The 24476-nt window shown below is 45.8% G+C and overlaps 1 protein-coding gene across 5 annotated transcripts in view; it reads left to right on the plus strand.

Annotated features, from left to right (window-relative positions):
* The window catches only part of DNAAF8 (dynein axonemal assembly factor 8), an 88630-nt gene that overhangs the window by 54929 nt on the left and 9225 nt on the right, over positions 1-24476 (plus strand). For 4 of the 5 annotated variants that reach the window (XM_080981914.1, XM_080981912.1, XM_080981916.1 and 1 more), the window contains 12 exons: positions 642-789; positions 1976-2107; positions 3141-3338; positions 4045-4377; positions 4900-4962; positions 5265-5318; positions 8147-8316; positions 13267-13462; positions 15411-15505; positions 17187-17307; positions 18915-19132; positions 22144-22229. In XM_080981914.1, coding sequence (XP_080838040.1) covers positions 642-789; positions 1976-2107; positions 3141-3338; positions 4045-4377; positions 4900-4962; positions 5265-5318; positions 8147-8316; positions 13267-13462; positions 15411-15505; positions 17187-17307; positions 18915-19132; positions 22144-22229 — 1814 coding nt within the window. The remainder of the gene's footprint in view (positions 1-641; positions 790-1975; positions 2108-3140; positions 3339-4044; positions 4378-4899; positions 4963-5264; positions 5319-8146; positions 8317-13266; positions 13463-15410; positions 15506-17186; positions 17308-18914; positions 19133-22143; positions 22230-24476) is intronic. The other variant, XM_080981915.1, reaches the window with a different exon arrangement.

Here is a 24476-nt window from a genome sequence, read left to right on the forward strand (position 1 = left end):
ATTTCAAATCTTGTTAGCTTTTCTGCGTGATGTGTAAGAACTAGAAGAGTATATATCATCATATAAAGAAAGAAATACATCTTCTGGCGAAGAGCCATAGCTCAGTGATAGAGCATCTGAACACAGAAAACTTAACGTATCGGGGGAAAGTTTCTAGTTCTGGTGTGCAAGGGGGTCTTTTTTCTATGTAAGGAGATCTTGAGGGAATGTGGGGTGGGTTGTGGAAAACCAGCCACGCAGTCAGCTGCTTGCAGTCTGAAGTGGTACAACCCAAGAACAGCTTTTACCCGTTTTTGCAGACTAGGCCTAATATCATTGTGAAACCAGCACAGAGTCATGAGCATATTGTGGTATCAGCAATGGCAGAGTCACCTCAACCTCTGCAATGATTGACTAATGTAGCAAGCCCTAAAATTAGCCCATTAATGATCAGGGTTCAATTTAAGTTTTCTGAAGATAATACATTAGTGGCATATTTTGAGTCCATTTCCAGGAGGCTGCAGAACTGCTGAAATTCTTGTGTGTGGGAGGATTTTGCTCAGATGACGAGTGCCCAGTGGAACATTCTGACACTCAGCACTTTTTCATAAATTGGTTGCCTTGCCATTTAGATCGAAAGTTGCTGGCTTGTGTCATTTCAGGTAACTGTATTTTGTCCTAGTGAGGCTTCATATATACCAGAGAGGAGTTTATTGGAGGATAAACTACCCAGCCAAACACGTGTGCACTGCCTGGCTTTGTTGTTGAGAAAGGAAAATGCCAGCCATCACGTCCCTGCGTTGCTCAAAGGTAAAGAAAAGCATGAGCACAAGAGGTGGGAAAGTGTGATCCCTCCAGTTGTCCTGCTGGCTTAGTGTACACACCAGGGATGCCTGATAATTGCAAGGAAAGCAGAGAAAGGAGTGGAAATTGCCAAGGCTCGCTTGTTCGTCCCATGTCCAGAATGGAAATCAATCCAGTGAATACGATCAGTATCAGCTGCTGTTGTTGCTTTCAGTCCACAAATGATACACAATTGATTACATCGCACGCATACTCAGTTTGTGTTGCCTTTCCTTTGGATTGAAATGAATGGGGTGGAGGAACATACAGTCGTACCTTGGTTTTCAAACAGTTTAGTTCTTGAACGTTTTGGCTCCCGAACGCCACAAACCTGGAAGTGACTGTTCAAGTTTGCAAACTATTTTTGGAAGCCGAACGTCCGACAGGGCTTCCGATCGGCTGCAGAAGCTCCCTGCTTCTGCAGGGAGAAGCTGTGCTTTAGTTTTTGAATGTTTTGGAAGTCAAACGGACTTCTGGAATGGATTCCATTCAACTTCCAGGGTGCGACTGTAGTGACAAGTGGGTTAACAGTCAATCCTTCTTCATAGGGAACTCTGGGAATTGTAGTTCTGCGAGGGGTGTCTCCTGGTTGGGACCCTTTACAAACTACAATTCCTAGATACTTTGGGGGAAGCAATGACTCTTTCAAGTGGTATGATACTGCAGATGGGACCTAGATTAGATCTGATCCAGCTGGTTTCTTCTTTGCCTTGCAGAAGGCAGTATAGTATTTATCCATTAGTGTATGTATGCACACATATGTATAATTTCATTTTTTTAGGAATCATGTATACAAACTCAGTAGTAACTCATAGGGCTCATCCTTGGCCAAAAAGACATCAAATTCGAACCAGCACTCTGATTGGCAGGTTGCTGAAACCCTGCCTCATAAAAGTAATGGCCGAGCCATCGTTTTCCATCAGCCTCTGTGGTGTGCCACCAGCAGAAGATTGCTGTGGCTTCCAAATGTTTGTATGGCACAGTTAATACGACATCGACCGCAGAGACCATGCACTTACTGTACTATGAGGTTTTTGGAATGGGCAATTGGAAATATGAGCCAGGAATATCATACATAATGACATTGCTATTAGATTGTACCATAAGCGGACTCAACCATCTCTTTCTTTATCATTTGTTTGTTTTAACCTAGGGCTTATGAGTGCACTGGCAGAGAAAGGTTTCTTGGAGGACATTCAAAGCAGTTTGCACTCCCATGCTGAACCAGAACCCAGTCTGTGTTTTCATGCGGTTCCTTATACCGACAGTTTGCTGCAGGAACTGGGTGCGTCACAGCACATACATAATCCGTTAAGTATTAGGAATCTGAAGATGGAGCTAGTGGCGAAGAATCCATGACTTCACATTATGTTTGAACCCAACCAACGACCATGTTCACACATAACAGCCAATCATAAACCAGATTTTGTTGTTGGTTTAGCAACCTTAGTTGGTTTGGGCAAAATAAGCCTCACTCCAGGCTTTAGACATAACACTAAGTGGTCTCCTTAGTGGTTGGTCCACCTGATCACAAAAAGAAAGAAGGCTGTGTGAACATTCACTTATAATCACGGTTTCCTTTCAGGCTATGAATGTCAAGAGGAATTGCATTGTAATAAAAGCTAGCACTATTATCAGCCATGATGAAAACCCGACAAGGCTTTAGTAAATAGAAGTGGGTTTCCCCTGCCCCCTAAAATAATTCAGAGCAGATGCTGAGTATATATGAGGTAGGCTATTCCATAGTTGGAATCAGGGGCATAGGAAGGGGGTCGCGAGCCGCCCCAGGTGTCATCCCTGAAGGGGTGACAAAATGGCACACTGCGGTGGGCGGCACTTACCGTGGGGCCTGGCCTGCAGCACACCTGAGCCACACGTCTCTCCTGGAAGTGACGCGGTGGCTTGGGGCCCTGCGCTGCCCAAAATAGCAGCGTGGGGCTTGTGTCTGCCAGGTGGACTCCGTGGGCAGCTCGCCATGGCGCCGCCATGTGCGGATTGCCACGGTGCCCCTGTGGACTGCTCACCCCGTCCCCACTGCTCCGGGTGCCAGAGCAGCTAGCTACGCCCCTGGCTGGGATAGCCTAACCTGCAAAGATGGGAGCGCCTGGAGCAGAATCCCAAATGGAAACTGAAGCATATTCCTACAGTGACTTCTTTCTACAGCAGGTGTAGAAAGCATGGCCAGGGATGATGGGAGTTGTAGTGCAGCAACATCTGGAGGGCCAAATGTTTCCTCACATCTGTCCTGCAGCAAATGGAGCTGTAGGTTTCCTCTACAGTAAAAAAAGTTTCCTCCTCCCCCCACTTTTCTTTTGCAGGTGGCAATTTTAGTGTTGTGCCAGATCCCTCGAACATTCCCCTGGAGGTTTTGCACAGTCGGATGTATGCCTCTGAGCCTGAAATGGAACAAGTGGTCCTGTTGACCTTCACTGGAAAGGAAGCCATGAAAAGCGCAGGCAGCGTCCTTCACCAAATCCTTGCACTAGGCTACAGGAAGCAGCCTGCTCAGACTCCAGGTCATTCCCAGCTTAGAGCCTGTGTGATAGAGAACATAGCCTTGATGCAGAAACCCTATATGCACTGTGATTAGGAACAGGGCAGAAATTCCAATCAGTTCATTTTAAAGGTGAACCTATCTAATTTGCACTTTCTAAAAACAATATGTGAACCAAAATACAGCCCTTCTTTAGAAGTCACACTTCTTTGAATTTTGCAATGTAGTTCTCCGGCCAAGTAATGTGCACAAAAATGCACTGTATTTGGGGGAAATTGCTTTGCAAAGGTGTATATTTGGCCAAATTGCATGGGGAAAAGATGTGCATTAGAGAAATTCACAATACAGTGCTGGTGAAATTTCATGAGGAGTTAAATAATAATAATTAGCAAAAAATGTGGAGTCACTGAAATGGATATATTTCCCCACCCTAATATTGCATAAAAGTTGGTGAAACTGACATTAAAATGCATTCTATTTAGGGAAATTGCTTTGCAAAAATGTGTGTATTTGGCAAAACTGCATACACATGCGAATTTTAAGAGAAATTTGCCCAGAAATCCTGATGAAGTTTCATGAACACATTTTTTTAAAAATTGCAAACTAATGTGCAAAGGTTGAGAACTGAAGTTAAGATTGGAAAGTCATACTTGATTGGATACCAGGGGAGGGACTATTCCGCAAGGGGGCAAAACAGTAATTCACGCTGGCCATGTCTCTCTTCGCAGTGTTGAAAGACTTGGACCTGCCATTTGAGCTTCTCACTCTGAAGTGGTTGCCTCACCTCACTCGGATGCAGGCTAAGGAAACCACACCCTTCGAAGTGGGAGACAAATGCTGGCAAACAAGTATTGATGCGCTTATGAGCAGCCCTGCCCTCGTCTGTGTGCTGCGGAGGATTGGTGCCTTTGTGGTCCTTGCCGAAATCCTGAAAACACTAAATCCGCACAACAGCAAAGTGAGCTCTGGATCCGGCTCTCTTCCGAGAGTGATGTCATCAACCCCAGAGACGGCCTTCAGGCAGGCAGCGCTCTTCTTCACTGAGAAGGATTTTGTAGGCGGTGGGTAGAGTATTTTCATTCTTTCCCTTCACCAATGGAGCTGATCTGGACCATGGCTTGGCTGAAGCTTCTTCTGGTGTCAGAAAAACCCAATGGTACCCTTTCTGCTAATTAATGCAAGACACTCTGCTCTTACACTTCTCCATTTTTAACCTGCCATTTGAGATGGTGACCTTGCATTGCCTAATTTTTTCTAAGCATTTGATAAACCAAGAGTCCTTTCCCACAGGCTTCATGGCAAGGAGAAGGATTGGGGCAAAAGTAGAATGAGTTGGCTCCACCTGCTGGTGGCCTCCTGCTTTACGTCCTCCCTGTTCCAATTGGCACTTGTTACCACTGTACCAAATTCTTTTTTGCCGTCCTGCAGGAGGCCTTTCTTTAGAAGAACAAGCATCTCTCAGACGTCTTTGCATTTGTTGTTTGGATAGGCCTTTGGCTACTGTTCTCTTTGCCAAAAAGCCACTGTGGATGTTTTGTCTTTTCCTTCTTCCTCACAAAATGCCCATCTCCGTCCTTTTCCAGATCCCAAACGTCGACCTGCCCTGAAGTACTTGCCGCCTCCTCCACAGCAGCCCCAGTCTGAAGGTAAGACTTGACCTTGCATCCACTTCTTCAACACATCACATAAATTTATTTTTGGAAGTTGCTACCAGGAAGTCATGGGTTCCAAGATCCCCCGCCCCCGGAAACAAGGTGGTCAGGCAGGGAGGCAGTTTTATGAAACCCTTTGCTCATCCCTGGAATCCCCACTTTCAAGCCCCCAAAAAGTTCTGAACAGAGATTCGCCTCAGCTCTGTCGGCAAGGTCTGCCACTGTACAACTCCATGATGAGAACCCTTCCTGTTGTTGCTCTTGTGCACTAAAGTCCTTTCACTTTTCTTATGCAGCAGGAGAGACTCACACAAGCCATGCAGAATTGCTCTTCCGCTCCATGCAAGTTGGTAAGGATGCCAAGGCTAAGCAGGCCCTGCTGCTTTCTTGGGGAAAGGTGGATCTGTCAAATTCTGCACAAAGAGGGCTCCATCATTTAAAAAACTCGACTTAAGTGGACTTAAATAAGGCCAGAGGAGAGGCACCATGCTTGCCATCATGGAATTTATGTCTTTGGCTGCTCTACATATTTTTAGCCAAGCACATGTCTCCCGTGGAGGCTGGTCCATTAGGGTAAATAGGGCACTTTCTCACCCAACCTCAGTCTGCCTTGAGCCAGCCACCATCTGCCTGCCTTCTTGCTTGCAACCAGCCTTGGCCCTGACCCTGGCATAATGTCCTCCTCATAAACTCAACGGAGAGGAGGAGTTGATTATCAGACCCTCCAAGTGTCCCTATTTTCCAGGAACGTCCCTGATTTAGAGAAGCTGTCCTGGTTTATGATTTGCTCCCAGAATGTCCCACTTTTCCTTTGGATGTCTCTATTTTCATTGGAGAAATGTTGGAGTGTATGGAATTATTTGACTCCCAAGCTGTCTGAAGGCAAACCTGTATAGGGAAGTTTTAGTAATGTTTAATGTTTTATAATGTTTTTATATATGTTGGAAGCTGCCCAGAGTGGCTGGGGCAACCCAGTAAGATGTGTGGGGTATAAATAGTAAAATCAAAATTATGGAATGGGACGTCCCTATTTTCATTGGATAAATGTTGGAGGGTATGGATTCTGCCTGTCATTGACTCTGGTTCCCCCTACGGTTGGGCTCCTAGCCTACTGTCCCACCAGCCCAAATGGGCACCAGCCACCACTGCATGTCTCAGAATTAAAAATGGTTTTCATATATGGGACAGCCTATTGATCAATAAAGATAAAGCATTGATCATTGTGGGGGGTTTGTTTTTAAGCCCTAAAATGTAGTCAATACAGTGGTACCTCGCAAGACGAATGCCTCGCAAGACGAAAAACTCGCAAGACAAAAGAGTTTTTCGTTTTTTTAGTTGCTTCGCAAGACGAATTTCCCTATGGGCTTGCTTCGCAAGACGAAAACGTCTTGCGAGTTTGTTTCCTTTTTCTTAAAACCGTTAATACCGTTAAAACCGTGCTTCGCAAGATGAAAAATTCGCAAGATGAAAAAACTCACAGAACGAATTAATTTCGTCTTGCGAGGCACCACTATATATTAATGGAGAAAAAGACAGAACTGGAGATTTGTCTCCAGCCAGAATTAGTCACGATGCAGCAAATTCAGGATTCCCAACCCTGTGTTTGCAACCTAAGATTAGTTTATTATGCTATGTTATATTGTTTCATTTATGACTCTATTCCTGCAAAGCAGCTGGAAGCGATTTCACAGTATCATAAAAATGTGTCTAAAACAATTGCATCTAGGAGAAGAGTTAAAACAATTACATCTATAAAAACAGTTTCAAATACAATACAGAAATTGACCAGGGGTGTTTTTCAGAGAAGCAGGAGGAGGCTGCTCCTTGCCCAGTTTCCTGCAGCTGGGCTCTGGGACTGGTAGGAAGCCTGGCTGAAGGAAAAACAGTCTGGGTAAGGGGTTGCAGGAAAGAAATGGCTGGCAGGGGGAACAGTTATACATCCCATTTCCGTTGCAAATGCCCATCTGCTTTCATGCATTTGTATTAGGGAGCAAAGTTTCAGTTCCTATAGAATAATATAGCATAACACTGAGCAAAGAAACTTAGAGAAAAGCTTTTAAAAATAGTCTACTAGGAATGAGCAATCTCTCCACCCTGCAAAAAATAAATAAATCACTGTCCTTTTTGCAAGCTGTGATTTGCTGCAGAATTGTAAACAAGAGCAAAGTGTTTGACCACTTAACCATAGCAGTGATCACACTTCTGCTGCTGCCTTTTCGAAAACCTGGGGTTTTTACCCATGAGATACCACAGTGAGAGGGGAAAGCATTGCTCTCTTTGTGATTTTACTTTTGACATCCTCATCACACTGGCTGTGTTGAGTAATCATGAGGCCAATGCAGAGTGAGGGCATGCTTTCCTCACTCTGCATTGATCAAAAGCCAAGCAGAGCTTAATGATCTCTGTTGCCAAACTATGGACAGGTGGCAAAACGTGATGAAAACAAGGGTGGGAGCTTTTGTGAAAACTCCTTTGGAAAAGCCCCCTTGTGAGCTGGCAAATTGTGCTGGCAAACCGCTACTTTAGCTCTAAATAAATCTTGTAAAGAATGGAGAAGATTGCTAAAAGCAATCCAAGACACTCAAGGGAAGGAAGTTACAAACCTCGAGGAGCAAGTTTAGAAGAGACACTGACAAATGACATCATTTTCCAGCACGGAGTATTCTCACTAGTCTGAATGAATGTTATGACTAGATCATATGCTGCCTACAAGAAATCTAAAAAATATATAAGTTTTTGAAGGCAATCGTGAAATATTAAATTCCACGTCTATCGAGGCATATGACTCACATTTGCTAGAAAGACTGTAAAGGCTTCCCCCAAAAAACATAGCAGGTTTTATTTTTAAAAAATCAAGGTTGTGAATCAGTGTGAAGAGCCAGATTTGGAAAGAACTAAATCAGGGATGAGACCCCCCCCCCACATGCCTATTGGAATCTGCATTCCCTAGGGGTAATCTTTGGAGAGGCACGTGGTGTGGTGGGGACAAAGTTTTCTATGCTGGAAATTTCCATTCTGTGACCTGCCGCCACCCGCAGTCGGCACACAACTTGTTAGAATCAACACACTGGTTTACTGCCTCTCCCCCGCCCCTGGGAGAGCTAGGCCATTGTTCTGCTGGTACAATGCTCCATAGTGCAATACCTTAACATCCTCCTTTTGTTGATCTTTTATACAGGAGCCCAAATCCTCTGCACTGTGCTGCTGCTCAAACCAGGCACATGGACCCGTAACCTAGCAAGGATCCTCCGGAAACTGGATCTAGAGAAATTCAGCCTGGTTGGAATGAAACACATAGACCTCACCCCAAAAGATGTCAAGGCACTCCTGTCATCTGAAGCTAAGCAGGTTTGTTGGAATAAAAGACCAAAGGCCATCAACATAAGAGCAATACATCTGACTGGGCACAGTGAGAAAAGGGGGCTGGGTTGGATGAGCCATTGGCATAACATAAGAAGAGCCTGGTGGGTCAGGCCAGTGGCCCATCTAGTCCAACCAGGTGCCCATGGGAAACTATAAGCAGGACCTGACTGCAATAATGTTCTCCCCTCCTGCAGTTTCTAGCAACTGGCATTCAGAGGCATCAACCATCAGGTTAGTAGCCACGGCTAGCCTTCTCCTCCATGAATTTGTCAAGAGCGGAGAGACTACAGAACATGAGAGGTGGATGAACTGGGCATAACTGAGAGTTCTGTATGTCATTTACAATGCTAGTCTTTTCAGGTCTCAGACCTAGCTTTTAATATCAACCTATAGCATGGAACCTACTTTTCATTTTATTATTATTTCATTTTTCCTTCTGTCTCTCTCTCCCTCCATCTCCCTTTTGTGTTTGATTGTCTGCTCTCTTCTTCTTCCAATTTTCTTTGGGCGCTTCCAGACTGCTGCTGTTTTTGGGATGCGTTTTGAGCTCAAAGGCAGCAAATTCAGGTCATGCAATTACAGCGAGCTCAGTGTCCTTGAGGAACAAATTTGCTTCCCAAAAATTCCGGACTTTTTGCAGTAAGAAAAGTGAGGAGGAAATGTATGGAAACTGCGGAATGACAATTATTTGATGTGGTGCTATGTAACCTCCATACAAGTAAATCAGAATGAACACTCAGCAAACAGCTGATTTTGTACAGCCTCCCTGTGCATGCAAATTGGGATGACTACTCGGTCAACAGGTCATCAGTGTGTTCTGCTCACTTCCTCTCCCCTTGAAAGCAACACAGCTTTTCTTCCTGAGAGTATGACTGCACAAAGATTGCCAGAGTTCCCAGAGTTGGCCCCAGGTTCTTGGGGTCTTTCAGGCAAGATGTTCTCAGGTGACCCCCTTTAAACGGTGAACCATCACCTTTAAGCTGCTTTTTCTAATAGCCACTGGATAGCACTCCCACTGAGATGTTGAAGACTGTCCCAGTGGGGTGACACAATCTCCCAGTTCCCAGTAGGAGGGGCTGCCAGCTGTCCCACTGCAGCTGCACTTGCCTGAGATTTTCATGATCCAAGGGAATGCTTAGATGTTTGTGCGGAGCAGAAACAGGATATTTCTGGTTCCTCATGTTAGGGCACCCCCCCCACAAGCCCATGGGCCTCAGGAGGAGCCCAGTCAACACCACACACTGACACTGAGTTTCATTTGCAGTCATTTGTCTTGTGATCTGCAGCAATCTAAGCCGATCATTATTCTTTTTCTATCTTCATCATCAATATAGACATTCTGAGTCACTCCTCCTGGCCTTTGGACACCCGGTGCATGATCTAATGCATTGCTGTGGCTTTCTAATCATATTAACCATCGAAATACTTCTCTTTGCAGATCAATAGCAATGCTTAATTTTGAAAAGTCACCCTAAAGTTCTTATAAATCTGAGTCACAGCTTTATAAAATGTAGATTTGCGTTGCAAAGGCCTACATCATAAGTGTATGGAGCTGCCTTACCCTTCTTCAGATCCTATTTTATTTCTTCATACATAGCAGCTCTTTCTCCCTTCTGCCTCTTAATATGTTGCAATTTCCCGCATTAACTCTGGGAAAGAAATAACATGGATAAAATATCAGTAAGGCACCTTACCCCAAAAATACAACAGGTTGTTTCCAACTAAATCCTACTCAGAGCAGACCCACTGAAATTAATGGACAAAGCCCCTTAACTTCAATGGGTCTACTTTGAGTAAGACTAGCATGAGTCTTTGCTGATATCTAGCAACTTTTTAAAAAGTTTATGGTAGAACTGGATGCTAAAAATATATATGATGATACTGGTGCCTAGGATTCTTCAATATAATTTTGAAATTATACTATAAGGTGAGTAAGAGGGGACATAATAGAGGTGTATTAATTATGCAAGGCATGGAGAAAATGGGAAGAGAAAAGCTTTTCTCCTCTCTTAATGCTAGAATTCAGGGACATCCAAGGAAACTGAATGTTGGAAGATTTCGGAGAGACAAAAGTAAGTACTTCTTCACATAATGCATATTTAAACTATGGAATTTCCTCCCACAAGAGGCAGTGGAGGACATCAACCTGATGGCTTTAAAAGAGGATATTTAACAAATTCAAGGAGGATAAATCTAACCAATGATCATCAGCCACAATGGCTAAATGTGCCACTTATGCCTGACTCAAGAGCTGCTGCACCTAAGTCCTGCTTTTGGTCTTCCCACAGACATCTGGTTGGAGACCTCATGTTCTAATACAAAGATTATTTTCAGGTTTACTGTTAGGCCACTTTGAGCACTTATGTAACATATGGTGAAAAAGTGACTCATGCAAGCTATCAATAAGTAGAATTTTTAAAATGGTTTGGTTTTCTTTATCATCAGCAATCGGCTATGAATCATGAGGAAGCAGGTTATCACAGTCATCCGACAGAGATCTTTTATATTCTTCATATAGCTCAGTGGTAGAGTATCTGCTTTGATCCCTAGCATCTCCAGCTAGGGCTGGGAATGTCCCCTGCCTGAAACCCTAGAGACCTACTGCCCATCAGTCCAAACAATAATGATCCAAACAGGCCAATGGTCTGACTCAATACAGTGAAGGGCTGTATCCCAGTGGTAAACCACCTGCCTTGCAAGCTGAAAAATCGAGGTTGGATCACCAGCCTCCCCAGGTAGAACTGGGAGAGTCTGCCAGGCAGTGCAGACCCTGTTGAGCTAGAGAGACCAACAGTCTGATTCAGTATAAGGCAGCTTTGTAGGTTCCCTAGGTTGAGAACGAAACTTTCCAATGGGGAAAGGCTGTGGTTGTAGATTATTCAGAAGGTCCCAGGTTCAATCCCTCCCATCTCAAGATAGGGCTGAGATCGTCCCCTTTCTGAAATCCTGGAGAGCCACTGCCAGTCAGTGCAGACAGTATTGAGCTAGGTGTGTCAATAGTCTGACTCAATAGAAGGCAGCTTCCTATGTTTTGGGGAAAGGACCACAGCTCAGCAGTAGAGCATCTGACTTAGCATAAGGCACTTTTGTATGTTCCTAGGCTATGAGAGAAGGTTGGAGTATACAAATCTTAATGTAATGTAATACAATAAGCTGCGGCCCTCAAATTCGTTCAGCCTCCCAAGAATTGCAACATCTCTTCCTCAGTTTCTTTTTCGATATTGTCACACCATCTAAAACATTTATGCATGTAAAGACTTTATGGCGTCGTTCACATTGGAGTATCTCCCCGCTCAAGCCAAGGCTCTTGCATCTTCTTAGGGAGTCTTTAATCTGTATGTATCTTTAATCTTTATGTACAGCTCTCTGTAAGTCCCAAACCACTAAATTAGAGATCTAGTTTTACAAGAATGTATGATGCTGATGCTGAATCATTTATGAAGCATTTGAGTTTCTCAAACTGATTGAAATCTTAAGATTCATATTCTATAGAGGAAAAGCACTGCTTGCCAATGGGGCTGACTTGCTAAGAGTTGGGGACACTGGTGGGTCAGAAATGAGGGTTGAGCATTGGTTTCATCACAGGGGAAGAAATGCCTATGGGCAGAGTCAAGGGATAGAGAAAGTTCAGCAGAGCCAGGGGTGTGTGGCTTGTCTAGATCTCAGAATTGGGGGACATCAGCTGTCATTGACATGACTTTTCAATCCTGGTCAAGCCAAGAGTCAGAACAAGCCAGGGGTGTGGAAGGCTTATTGTTGCCTAAGCAGAGGTTACACCATACATTTAAAGTACTCTTACACCACTTCAACAGTCACAGCTTATCCCAAATAAATAGTTTGCTAAGTGTGTAGGGGATCGTAAATGTGAGAAGTCTTCTAACAAGTCTCAGCACCCTTAATTACAATTCCCAGGGTTTTTTTGGGGGAAGCCATGACTGTTTAAGTGGTATGAGTGGATGCTGTGGATGTGGCCAGAATCCCTATCTGAATAGAGCCTCTTCCTGTTGGAAAGAGCCACTCCTTTTACCTTCACAGCTCTCCTCGACATCCCTTCATTACAGATTCACCTGCTACCTGGGCCTTTCCCCACTGAAGGTGCCGGAGACAGAACCTGTAGCCTGTAGCCGTCACTGCCTTTTGCGGAAGTGAATTCCATCATTTAACTATGCACCGTGTGAAGGACAACTCTATTTTGTCTGCCCTGTGCTCATTGCAGCTGAGCAGGTAGACTGACCAGTTGGGAACTGACTCTAGGATGTAGAGGCAGCTCCCTTGTTAGCTCTTGACAAAGCAGGAAATTGCCAAAGCACATTGGTTCAAGCTTCTTGGCAGGCAGAATATGACACTGGCTTGTGGGACTTGCCATTGGCTGGCTGCGCATGGAAGATGTGGCACCAGAAAGGAAGAGCATACCTTATTAAATCTGCCTGCTTTGCATGTTATGGCCAGGTTGCTGTGTGGGTCAGCAGCCCTGAGACAATGCAAGCTGAGGAGAAAGCGCCAGTATGGAAACAAGAGTTTGTATCCTGCTGTTATCAGTAAAGTTGCATACACAGATAATGGGAGAAATTTGCACAAAATTCTGAAGAAGTTTCATGAGAAGCCTTGTTGTTGTTTTTTTAAAAAAAAAATGCAAACAGATGTGGAAATTGCAAAGAACCGAATCTGAGATTGGAAAAAGGAAGATGTGAGAGAAACTGAAATTGAGAGATTTGCCTATCCCATGACTTGATTGACTCAACAGCCCCCCTCCTTATGTCTAACTGGGTATAAAATATTCTCCTTTTTCTAAACCTCCCTTCTTTCCTGTTGCTTGCTGCCAAGGAACTGTGTGCTAGGCATTAGCTAGCTATTGCACGTTTGCTTAGCTTAGCGGTCCCTATTTCTGTCCAGGATGCAAAGTTTCTATCAGCTTCTCTTTTCTTTTCTGCCCAGGACCCTGCTGCCTTGGAGGCTCACTCCAGCTACCTAACTTCAGGTTCCTCCTTGGTCCTCTGCCTTCAGCGGCAAAATGCAGTGAAGAAGCTCCTGGACTTGCTAGGCCCTGAAGACCCCAAGGAGGCTCAAGCAGCTAATCAGTTCTTTTGGAGAGCTCAGTACGGCCACAGCTTAATCCATAATGGGTTTTATGGTGAGCCTGTCTGTTTAGAATTGCTCAGAAGGTTCTCACTTCAAATAAGTAGTTTTTGATGGAAAGATTCTAGCTATTTAGATGTAAGAAGGAATTGGTTTCTGTTCCAACCTGTGTTTATCACATGCAGCGCTGTTTCCCTTCTGCTGCAGTTCAGCTTCTGACAAAACCCACATAATTTGTCTCACTGTCTGCTGTGGCAGAATTTTATACAATTAATTGTGTTATCATTATGTTATTTCACACACTTATATTTTAAGCGCCAAGGAAATATAATTCAAATGGGAACAAGTAATCAACTGGGTGTCATTTGTGGACTAAAACAAACAGCAAATACCCACTGTATTCACTAGATTCATTTCTGCTCCAGACGTGGGATACTTAAACAAACTTTGGCAATTTCCCTTTTTGGTGGGAATCATCTGACATCCCTACTCCGAAGTAAGTTTCATTGAATTAATTGGGGCTTATTCCAGAGTAAGTATGCATAGGGTTTAGAAGCAAGTGCTGTCCAACATGGCTCCTGACATGGTGGGTGTCAGAGTGACGTGGTCTCATATTACAGGCACAACTTAGAATCGTCTCCCTTTGGTAAACAGCAACCCCACCTCCCAAAAAGCAAGGTGGAAGCCTATTTCTGTGGAACAGTTCTCCGGGCAGAGATAGCAAGGCTCCTCCTCACCCAGATCTGTTGCTAAGGGACACACGGCCTCTGCGGAGTCCTGCTACTAAGGGTGACAGCTCCCATTTTCAGCTCCACAGAGCTTTCATTCAGGCACACCATTTCTGCCTAGAGCTGTGCTCTTCAGAGACAGAAGCTTGTGCATTGTCAGCCGTGGAAGTGGGTCAGATTAAAGGGTGGCTTTTCCTGCTCAGTCTCCATGTTCACAGAGAAGAAGTTGGAGAGAGGCAGTGTGGTATAGTAGTCAGGGTGCCTGGTTAGGACCTTGGGGACCAGGGTTCAAATTCCTCTCTAGCCATGGAGCACACAGGTTGACCTCGAGTCAGTCACTGTCTCTCGACCTAACTAGCCTCACAGGGTTGTTTCGGTAGATAAATTGGAGGAAGCAATGTACGCCACCACCTTGAGCTCCAAAAGGAAGAGTGTTGCTGTAGTTAGTTGTTATATTTATAGCTTACCTTACCTCCAAGGAGCTCTCCCTGTAAGCCATGGCCCTTCACCATGATAATGATGGTGATTATACTATCCTTCCACATGGAAAAAGCTAGTACATCAGGGAGAAAACTGGGCTAGCCTTTCTCCCTGACATGCTAGCTTTCTGCAGGTAGGGAAATTCCCATGTGGAACAGTCCTCAAGTAAGCCATCTTCCCACCTGCATTTCAAAGTGCCAGCACGTGTATACTACCACATATACTTTCCCTGGATGTGTAGGGAAGCCTTCAGACCCTGGGGACATATAAAGAGGGTGTTGTTTGCCTTATCCCTGCTGAGTTTCATTCCGATGTTACTGGCATGAAAATATATATATATCCAGGCCTTCCTATTTACACAGGGAGAAAAAGAACTAAAGATAGTGTTATTATGTTGGACCGAGGCGCCAAAATGATTTCATTTCCTGATAACTCTGCCGCATTCAGCAGGCAGCCCCCCGCCAGGTATCTGCAGCAGCTTCGCTAGATGCCCTGCTCTGAGTTTTCCAACACTTTATTTCTTGGCTGCAAAGAGGAAGAAAACGGTGACATTGTGTTGGTGTGGAGAACAAGCCGAGTCACAATAGAGTGAAGTCAAAATAGCAAGGAGACAATGAAACTGTTCTCGGCGTAATAGGTTTAAATGTTTGCTGTTACAGTGTATAACAGCTGCCCTTTAAAGCAATTTCTCCAGGAATCTGTGTGCCATCAATCATCCCGAGAGAGGAGCAGGAACAGAGACAATGTTTAATTCATGGGCTGATAGAATCATCTCTTTGTATTTATCTCTCTTAGGCTCCACATCGTATTGGGTTGCTGTGCGGGATGTGGAGCTGTTCTTTCCAGAAGGTCTGTGTGGGGCTGGGCCCCCGTCTCTGGAGGGAAAGGAGGTAGGACCCTCCTCATTCCTGATGTTCATCCTTGATAGCTGGAGCTCTCGCCTATCTGATTTCTCTCTTTTACCTCCTTTTGCATCTGTTATCTTTTCCATTCCCACGGCCTCATCCAAACACGCCTTCCAAACACAGCTAACCGAAGGTTACCATCCACTCCAACCTTTGCCAACATGGTGCTCTCCACAACATCTGGATTGCACTAGGTTGACAAAGTCTGAGTTATTACCATGGATTCTGCAGGCAGGGAGTTTTCAGACAAACCCTCTCGGGCACTGAAAGTGTGTGGATGTTTGTATGTGTGTTGTAGGGCTGTGCCAACCTGCTCTGCCCCCGACGTTGAGGTGCATTCTGGGTGGCATGCAGCAACCACGTGAAGCGACCCTCTGTGTTTATAGATGTACGCAGAAAAGTGAGGGCCATAGCTCAGTGGCAGAGTGTCTGCATTTCATGTAGGTTTGGGATTTCTAGGTAGGGGTGGGAATGAATCCCGTCTGGAATCCTGGAGACCCACTGCCATTCAGGGCAGATGACACTGTGCTCGATGGACCAATGGTCTTCCTTAGCAGGAGGTAGCTCTGTACCCTTCCAGTCATGATGGCGGGACCCTGACTCTCCCAGGATCCCCCAGGATATGGAGAAGCTCTTACGCGTTCACAGCTCTAGACACATGGCAGCCAAAATACCCAGTAATGCAGGCATGGCGAGGGCACGGCCAGGCAGCACGAACCCACAACCCGCTTGTGTCTGTTCCACATCTTTCAACACAAGAGGGTGTTTGTGTGAACCTCCCTTAGAGGCTTTCAGCAATGGGCCAAAGACCCAGGAATCTACACCGTTAATGAAATTCACTGGCCATGTATGTGCCGTGTAGATTTCTTCTTTCTTTGCTGGAAGCCAACAGATTTCATAGCATGCGCACGCACAGATAATGGAGTATGAAATTTAGGTTGTGCACCAAGACAACAGCTCAGACACCAGGAGGTATGGTGTAAAATTATCATTGCCCGTGGTTTACACAGTCATTATTCTCTCCCTCCACTGTCCCTGATCAGTTTTTCAGGCTTCTCTAGTGCTTTGATCTGTATCTTTACTTGGAATAATTATTAAAAAAAACCCAAGTTAGTCCCAGAAGCATGGCCATTGGCCAGGGTTGATGTCTGGGTGCCTTTTGGGTTGACTGTCATGAGTGCCTATTATCCTGCATTTGTATTGGGTCACATAGTTCTTCCTTTCAATGCCTGGATTGGTTTTGCTGTCCCCCAACGCCCCCCTTGTCTCTCAAAAATGTGATAAATAGATGCATGTTATTCAGTGTGTGCTTGTGTAGCCTTAAAAAGGCAAACAGTGCAAGGTTGGCGTTAAGATTGAAATCAACTTTTTATTATGTACTGCAGTAACAAAGAATATGGAATCCCAATATATATTGACAGGTGAACTTTATGGAGTGCTGGGCAGGTGCTTTGCCAGGTAGTGCAGGATCAAACCCCAAGGAAATCAGGGACAAAGAACCCTCTCATCACTCCTGTGGCTTTTGCAGGCTGGCAGATAATGCATGGATTTCTAGCAGAGTTGTGGGCAAGCCGTTTTGATTCCTTCTACCAGCGTTTATCTGTCTCCCGGCAATGGTGGCTCATGTTATGTGCATTGCTCTCTCTCTCTCCCATCTCCCCTGCAGATTTGCACTGTTGCGTCTGACCCCACAGCCTGCCTTGAGATCGACAAACAGCACAGGCTTGTGAAAAGGGAAGCGAGAAGGCAGCTCAATTTACTGGGCCCTGAGCAGCCACAGACTCTAGGTAAGGAAATGTACAATTCCCTCCTCATTATATGAGCCTAAAATGGCTATTGATTAATTGGGTAGCAAGACAAAAAAACAAAAAACAAAGCAAAAAAACAGAGGCAGCCTAGAGTTGGTATTGACATCTAGAGAATGAGAATTGCTGCTTAGAATGGGGGGGGGGGGCGTAGTTTAGGCCTTTAACTTATTGAATGCTGAGCCCATCAAGTACCAGGAGTTGGGAGTCCGTTAAAAAGTGTGGGGTCCCCCCACCCCTCTTTACTAAAAAATACATGGATGCTTGATGGATTCCTGACCACAGCATTCAGATTGTTAAAAAAAATGTCTAAACTCCCCAGAGCAGCTCCTTGCATTTTGACCTTACAATTGGTCACTTTTGGGTGATCGTGCAATGTGCCCATTTCCCCCAACTCTGTGCTTTGTAGCTCCCGGGTTAGATCTGTCTATCTCACTCTGCCCACCTGCCCCACAAATTATTTCCAGTTCAGAAATGTAGTATGGAGGTCACCCACTTTTTAAAGTCCATGGATCTGAGTGAGTCCTCACCCCCCCATGAGCCCCCACAGAGAGTCTGAAGTGAAGAGACAGACAGGCAGGCAGGCAGGCAGACGGAGACAGAGAGAATGCACACCACTTGGTGTAAAAGTCATACCCTGCAGAATAAACATGAACCTTGAAAAGCACATAGAGCTATAGTGAGGAAGTGGGGGAGAGGTTCACCCTTCCAACTTCGGCTCTATGTACTTTTCGAGGGAGGAAGTTAACTACCCTCACTACCTCATGATCAAGGTGGCAGGGAGTGGGTGTGCGGGTGCTGAGAGGCTTAGTGCATGGCAGAGAAGACCTCAATGGCACCATGGTGCCCATGGGTGCTACTTTGAGAACCCCTGTTGTAGCAGAACCGAGTGGCAGAGCCGTTCCTGGATTCACATTGGGCAGCAGGCAGAGGGGGCTGCACGTCTGAATGCTTATCCATGGGAAATGGATGCCCCCCCCATCACCCGCCTCATATCCGTCATTTAGTTCTGCTGAACATGTAAGGAAATCTTTGCTCTCCCATTTGAGTTCCTCATATAAATGATCCCTACTTTGCCCCAGCGCTGCCTCTTTTCCAGCTCTTGAGAATACGCGATAAATGGGATGGCAGCGGCATAGCAGCTGTCAGATCCTTTCCAGAACAGGATTGTTTGGGGGAAACTGGTGCTGTTTGCTGGTAAACAAGGGTGCATTTTTCTGCTCTGAATCAGGCTTGGCCACTAGAGGGAGAGATTGCACACCCAAGAGCTCGATGTCCTTTGGATTTGGTTCAATCTCCTCTTCTGCAGATATATGAGCAGATGTAGCATTTAATGGAAATGTGGAACATTCCAAATTGAAAATTGAGTTAACTGAGTATTTGATTTTGGGAATATATATATATATATATATATATATATATATATATATATATATGCATGCAGCTGGATAGATATCTCGGTCTTTCTCAGATACAATGGTAATTTGGACAAGAAAAATTGTTCATTTAGTACGTGATAGGGTTCGAACGGCTGGAGCTCACCAAGAGATCAGTTACATATTTGATAGTTCCCTTCCTTTTGCTTCCAGAGTGCTCTCAGCTTTCTGTGCTCTGCCAAGTCATCTGCCTGATCCTTCCAGAGACCTCCCTGTGGAAGGTGAGCCCCCCGCCCTACCTGGTCCTGCTGGAGCGACTGATTGGCCAAGGCTTCCTGGTGACAGGGGCACGGCTCACCACCATGGACGAACCACGGGCCAGCTTCATCTCTGCAGTCCTGAGTGCGACCGACAGGGAGGCGCCAGTCATGGTAGGCCAACTCATAGGAAGGGCCCTGATACTGAGTCCGATCATCGCTCCAGTCTTCGGTATTATCCACACTGACTGACAGCAAAACCCTGCCGTTAGTGTTGGACCACAGCTCCCATCATCTGTGACCATTGGCCTTGCTGGCTGGGGTTAGTGGGAACTGGAGAGCAGCAAAATCCATGGGGATGCAGATCCCTTATAACATGGGCAGGCAAACTAAGGCCTGCAGGCCGTATCAGGCCCAATTGCCTTCTAAGAGCCAGTGTGGGGTAGTGGTTAAGAGCAGTAGACTCGTAATCTGGTAAATCTCGTAATCTGGTGAACCGGGTTCGCTTCCCCGCTCCTCCACATGCAGCTGCTGGGTGACCTTGGGCTAGTCACGCTTCTTTGAAGTCTCTTAGCCCCACTCACCTCACAGAGTGTTTGTTGTGGGGGAGGAAGGAAAAGGAGGATGTTAGCCGCTTTGAGACTCCTTCGGGTAGTGATAAAGAGGGATATCAAATCCAAACTACTCTTCTTCTTCTTCTTCTTCTTCTTCTTCTTCTTCTTCTTCTTCTTCTTCATCTTCTTCCTCTTCCTCTTCTAAATGCTGTCTGCGGACGGTCTGGGAATCGCTGCGTGGATCACCAGCACACACATTCTTTTACTCTTCCTCCCTCTCCCTCACACGGCAGTGGCGGCACCTCCTCCCTCCCTCCTCCTGGCTTCTCCCCACCCTGCCTTTCAAAATATAGTCCGGCCCCCCACAAGGTCTGAGGGACAGTGGACCAGCCCCCTGCTGGAAAAGTTTGAGGACCCCTGCCTTATAGCCAGTGTCCATCAGGGAAAATGGGGCTCTGCTCCACCAGATGCAGCCTGCCCCCACCAGCCTCTCTTACAACTGGTCCAAGAGTTATCAGCTTCCTCCTCCTTAGCTTCTGTGTTGTCCTTGCAGATCTCAGCAGGGAGGATGGGGGCAGACATAGAATGAGTGGACTCTGCCTGCCATTGGCTCCTGTGCCACCTACTGTTAGGCTCCCTGCCTACTGCCATGCCACTTTCAGTGGATGCCAACCACCACGGCTCATACATTCTCTAGAGGGTCAGGCAGGAGTCTTTTCCAGATCTACCTAGAACCTGGGACCTTTCAGATGTAATCTTAACACCGAGCTGCAGCTCCTCCCGCAAAGCTCCCCTCTTCCATCTAAGCAGCACTGCTTATTTATTTACAGCTTATTATACTGATGGGCCCATTTGGTTTCTTCAGGCAATAGTTAACTGGAGCCTAGATGGTCAGATGAAATATACTACTGAATATTAATTACTGCCGAGGAGCAGAAATGGAAAAGGGCTCCTGCCCCATTTGAGGGCCTCACAAATGAGTTTTCCACTTTCCCACAGCAATTTGCAATCTTTTAAAACCATCCTTATGAAAATGTGTCAGCATTTTGTGTGCGAAATTCTCCCCAAAAACAGTTTTGTATGTGGTTTTGACTGATATACACATTTTTGCATGTGTTTACCTTTTTGTTCACTCTTTCATTAATATAAACTCTTTTTTTGTACATACTGGTTGGAGAATTGCATTGCAAAATGCACAGATTTTGAAGGATAGCTGTGTTTTGTTGTTGTTGTTTTTATTTTGGAACTTGTGCTATTAATTCCCCAGGAATCCCTGTATCTCGAGTTAATATAGGTATTTAAGAAGTGCTAATAACAAAGTGTCCTAAAATGCATTGCTAACTGAAGGCTGCTGAATATTAAGAGACCACAATATATTTTTGTGGGGGGGAGGAGGGTGTCTCATTCCTCCAGTTAATACAGCCTCAAATGTTCCCTTCAGCCTTAGCATGGAAGTTATTTTTAAGAGCAGAATGTTTAATCAGCAGCAGCTGTTTTAAGGTACATCTGTGCAGGAGAGCAATTACATCGTTCACTGAGCAATTAGACTTGGTTTTGTAACCTGGGGACACCAGTAGGGCCTCTGCCACAAAGGTGGAAACCCAAAGGTGTGGGGAGGCAGGAGGAAGTCTTGCATTAATAGGGCAGCTCTAATGGGAGACGGGGACGCGGGTGGCGCTGTGGGTTACACCACAGAGCCTAGGGCTTGCCAATCAGAAGGTTGGTGGTTTGCATCCCCGCGACGGGGTGAGCTCCCGTTGCTTGGTCCCTGCTCCTGCCCACCTAGCAGTTCGAAAGCACGTCAAAGTGCAAGTAGATAAACAGGTACCGCTCCAGCGGGAAGGTAAACAGCGTTTCCGTGCGCTGCTCTGGTTCGCCAGAAGCGGCTTTGTCATGCTGGCCACATGACCTGGAAGCTGTATGCCGGCTCCCTTGGCCAGTAAAGTGAGATGAGTGCCACAACCCCCGAGTCAGCCACGACTGGACCTAATGGTCAGGGGTCCCTTTACTTTTACTAGTGGGAGACGACAGACCTCTTTCCCTTCTACGATGGAGTCTTGTCCACCGAAGGGGAGGAGCTGTCATGCTTCCAGCCGGAGCGATTGTATCTGAGCCAAAGGGAAGCTTTCCGGGATCTCCTCTCCTCTCTTCTTGCCAAACAGATCCTTGTAGGGGGCACAAGTTTCCTGGCATTGTGAAGTGTGGCAAGTGCAGATTCGCCATGCAGCAGGCTGGTCTTCTGGCACCGCTTCCCCTTGATTTTTATGGAGGCTGACGAGTGCCAATCCATCAAAAGGCAACATCTTTTCCACCCCTCCTGGTTAGAGAAGGGGCGGCAAATTGATGCAGAATTCAGAGAAGTGAATTGAAGATTGGAAAAATAAGAAATGCCGAGAACCCGCATGAACCAATCCTTCGATCCATACCTCTGGTGCACCACTGGGTGTTTGGGTGAGAAAACAGGAAGCCCACTGGAAAACCATGTGTAAATAATGGGTGCCTTTTGGATGGAGTAGGCTGCATTACTGCCACCCAGCACAGCATGTGATGTCAGATGCCCATTGGACTCCTGGCAAAGTGCTTTCACTGGATGCCTGTAGAAGGCGGCTCACATTCTCTTTTCTCTTTCAGTGCTCTCAGTTACTGAAGGGCACCTGCCTGATCATTGCAGCCCAGCGAGACAATGCAGTGGTTTGCTTTGATGCCCTGCTGAGCAGGTAAGCAAGAACATCACTGTCCTGTTAACTCACTCACCTCATCACTTGTTTCTGGGCCTACCTGGCCAGAGGAAAGATCCAGCTAGTCGGCCCAGTATGCTGACTCCAACAGGGAGCAGACAAATGCCCAGCAGAACTTCACCGGCAAACAGCGTTGCCAGTTTCTTTCAATCAGACTCTGTAGCTGCGCTTTATAAAAGTGCCTTGTGTGATGTCCCTGCCTGTCGTGGCTAGGGCCATTTTCAAAGTGCCCAAACACCATTCTGGGAGGCAGGTGGTAAAAGCAGCTAGTCTCCACTAGGGAGGGAGAGAAATTCAATTTGCTTTGCATTTTAATGTGAATCTGCTTCTGTTGCACTTTCCCAAATATTTGCACACCAAAACACAGCTAACCTTTATAATTCACACTTCTTTGAGTTTTGTGATGCAGTTTTCCAACCCCAAAATGTGCAAATGAGGGGAGAGTGTGCATAAAGATGCATAATTAGGGGAAATAACTTACAAAAAAGCATTGTAACCAGGAAAATTACATGCAAGCATTGGGGGGGTTTTTTTTTGAGGATTTTTGTCTTGGTAAACAAATTGCAGATTGCTGCAGAAATATAGCAAGCTGAACCTAATAATGGAAAAGTGAGTAATGGAGAAACACCATTCTGTCCATCGCTACTCCCAACTAGTATCCCTGCTTCATTTTCTTTGGCTTAACGTCCGCCTCCAGGAGCCCATTCTGCCCATCGCCCTGACCCTGCGGCAAATTCAGAAGTGCAGGGCGCTTCATGACAGTTTCAGCCACACTCCCTGACAGCCACTCCCCCTTCTAAGATTATGCAATAATCTTATAATTATACAGTTATACAATAATAGTAATTAGGGATGCATTGCAATGATTAATGCAGATCTCCATGTGTTTCCTTTTGGCTAGACCTATTTTTTTCTGTGCATATATGTGGGCAAATTATTTGGACTACTTGAGTTGTGTTTTACCCTGAGGTCCCATTGTACGCATCAGAACATACACACCGTTCTCCTTGTGTTTTCAGTGTCCCTAAATGCTTTGGAGCATACAGTGGCTAAAAAGCTGTACTAACTGAGTGACTCTTAGGATGCTAGAGACAGCGACTCTGCAGGGACCCTGCTGCAGAAATAGTCTTCAACCCCTTCATGCGACCCTGGGCTGCCCGGTGTCTTCCTTGCCAGGCTCTGAGAGCCCCCAAGGAAGAAGAAGCCCTAAATCCATTCCTCTCTCCCTCTCTCCCTCCCCCTCCCACTTCCTCCTTGCCACTAAAGCAGAGGTGGGAAACACTTTTCAGCCTGAGGACCACATTGCCTCATGGGCAACCTTCACATGCCACCCCAGTCTCCAAATGGTGTGAGATTCCAGGCATGCTCACCAGGGTCTGTGTTTCCTTTTGGACAGGGAGGCTCAGCAGAGACTGTGGTGTCTTTATGATATTTATTTATATGATATTTATTTATACATAGATACAACCTTAGCCTACATGGAGAGAGTGCAGAGCCTTCACATCCCAAGAGGGGCCTGTTCCTTCCATTGCAGCATCCTCAAATTCCAAGGGCCCCCAAACATCTTGTTTGACCCATTCTGCAGCATAAAACAAACAGCCCACCTCGAGCTCTGCACCCACCCCATCTCAAGCTTGCAAAACTGACACTTTCCCCTTGTTCACTTACTGCAGTCCTAAACTGAAAAGACTGGTCTTTCGCCTTACTAACTGTCCCTCATTTGCGGCTGGCACAGCCTTTGCTTTGCTGATGGCCAATCTTGATGGGTCATGACTCTGTCTTCAATTCTTAATGGCTTATCTCCAGGCGATTCTCTGGTGGCGGGGGGACACACACCAAATTTAGCCTGTATTTTTACACTGCTAAATTCAGTGTCTGACACATTCTCGTAATACTCCAAGTATTGGCTAAATCCTAGCAATTACCAAATCTAGGAAGTACAGGTGCCTTGCACTCACAACACAAATTCTGGTACCCAAAACCTATAACAATTGGCTACATCCCAGCCATGCAAAACCCAGAGGTTTCTGCCCACACCACTTGCCATCCAGGCAAGCGAGCAGCATGATCACAATTCAAAGGTACATTCCAGTCACTCAGGGAGGGTGTGGAGCAGGGCTGGTGAGGGGAGAAGCCTGGGAAGAAGGGGTGGGCTGCAGAGAGGGGCTGTGATGCTCCTCCCTAGTCCTTCTTTGCATCCTCTTCGTATGTGGTCCCCAGAAGGTT

This window comes from Podarcis pityusensis, assembly GCF_964106645.2.
Source record: "Podarcis pityusensis genome assembly, chromosome: 14".
Taxonomy (NCBI): Eukaryota; Metazoa; Chordata; class Lepidosauria; order Squamata; family Lacertidae; genus Podarcis; species Podarcis pityusensis.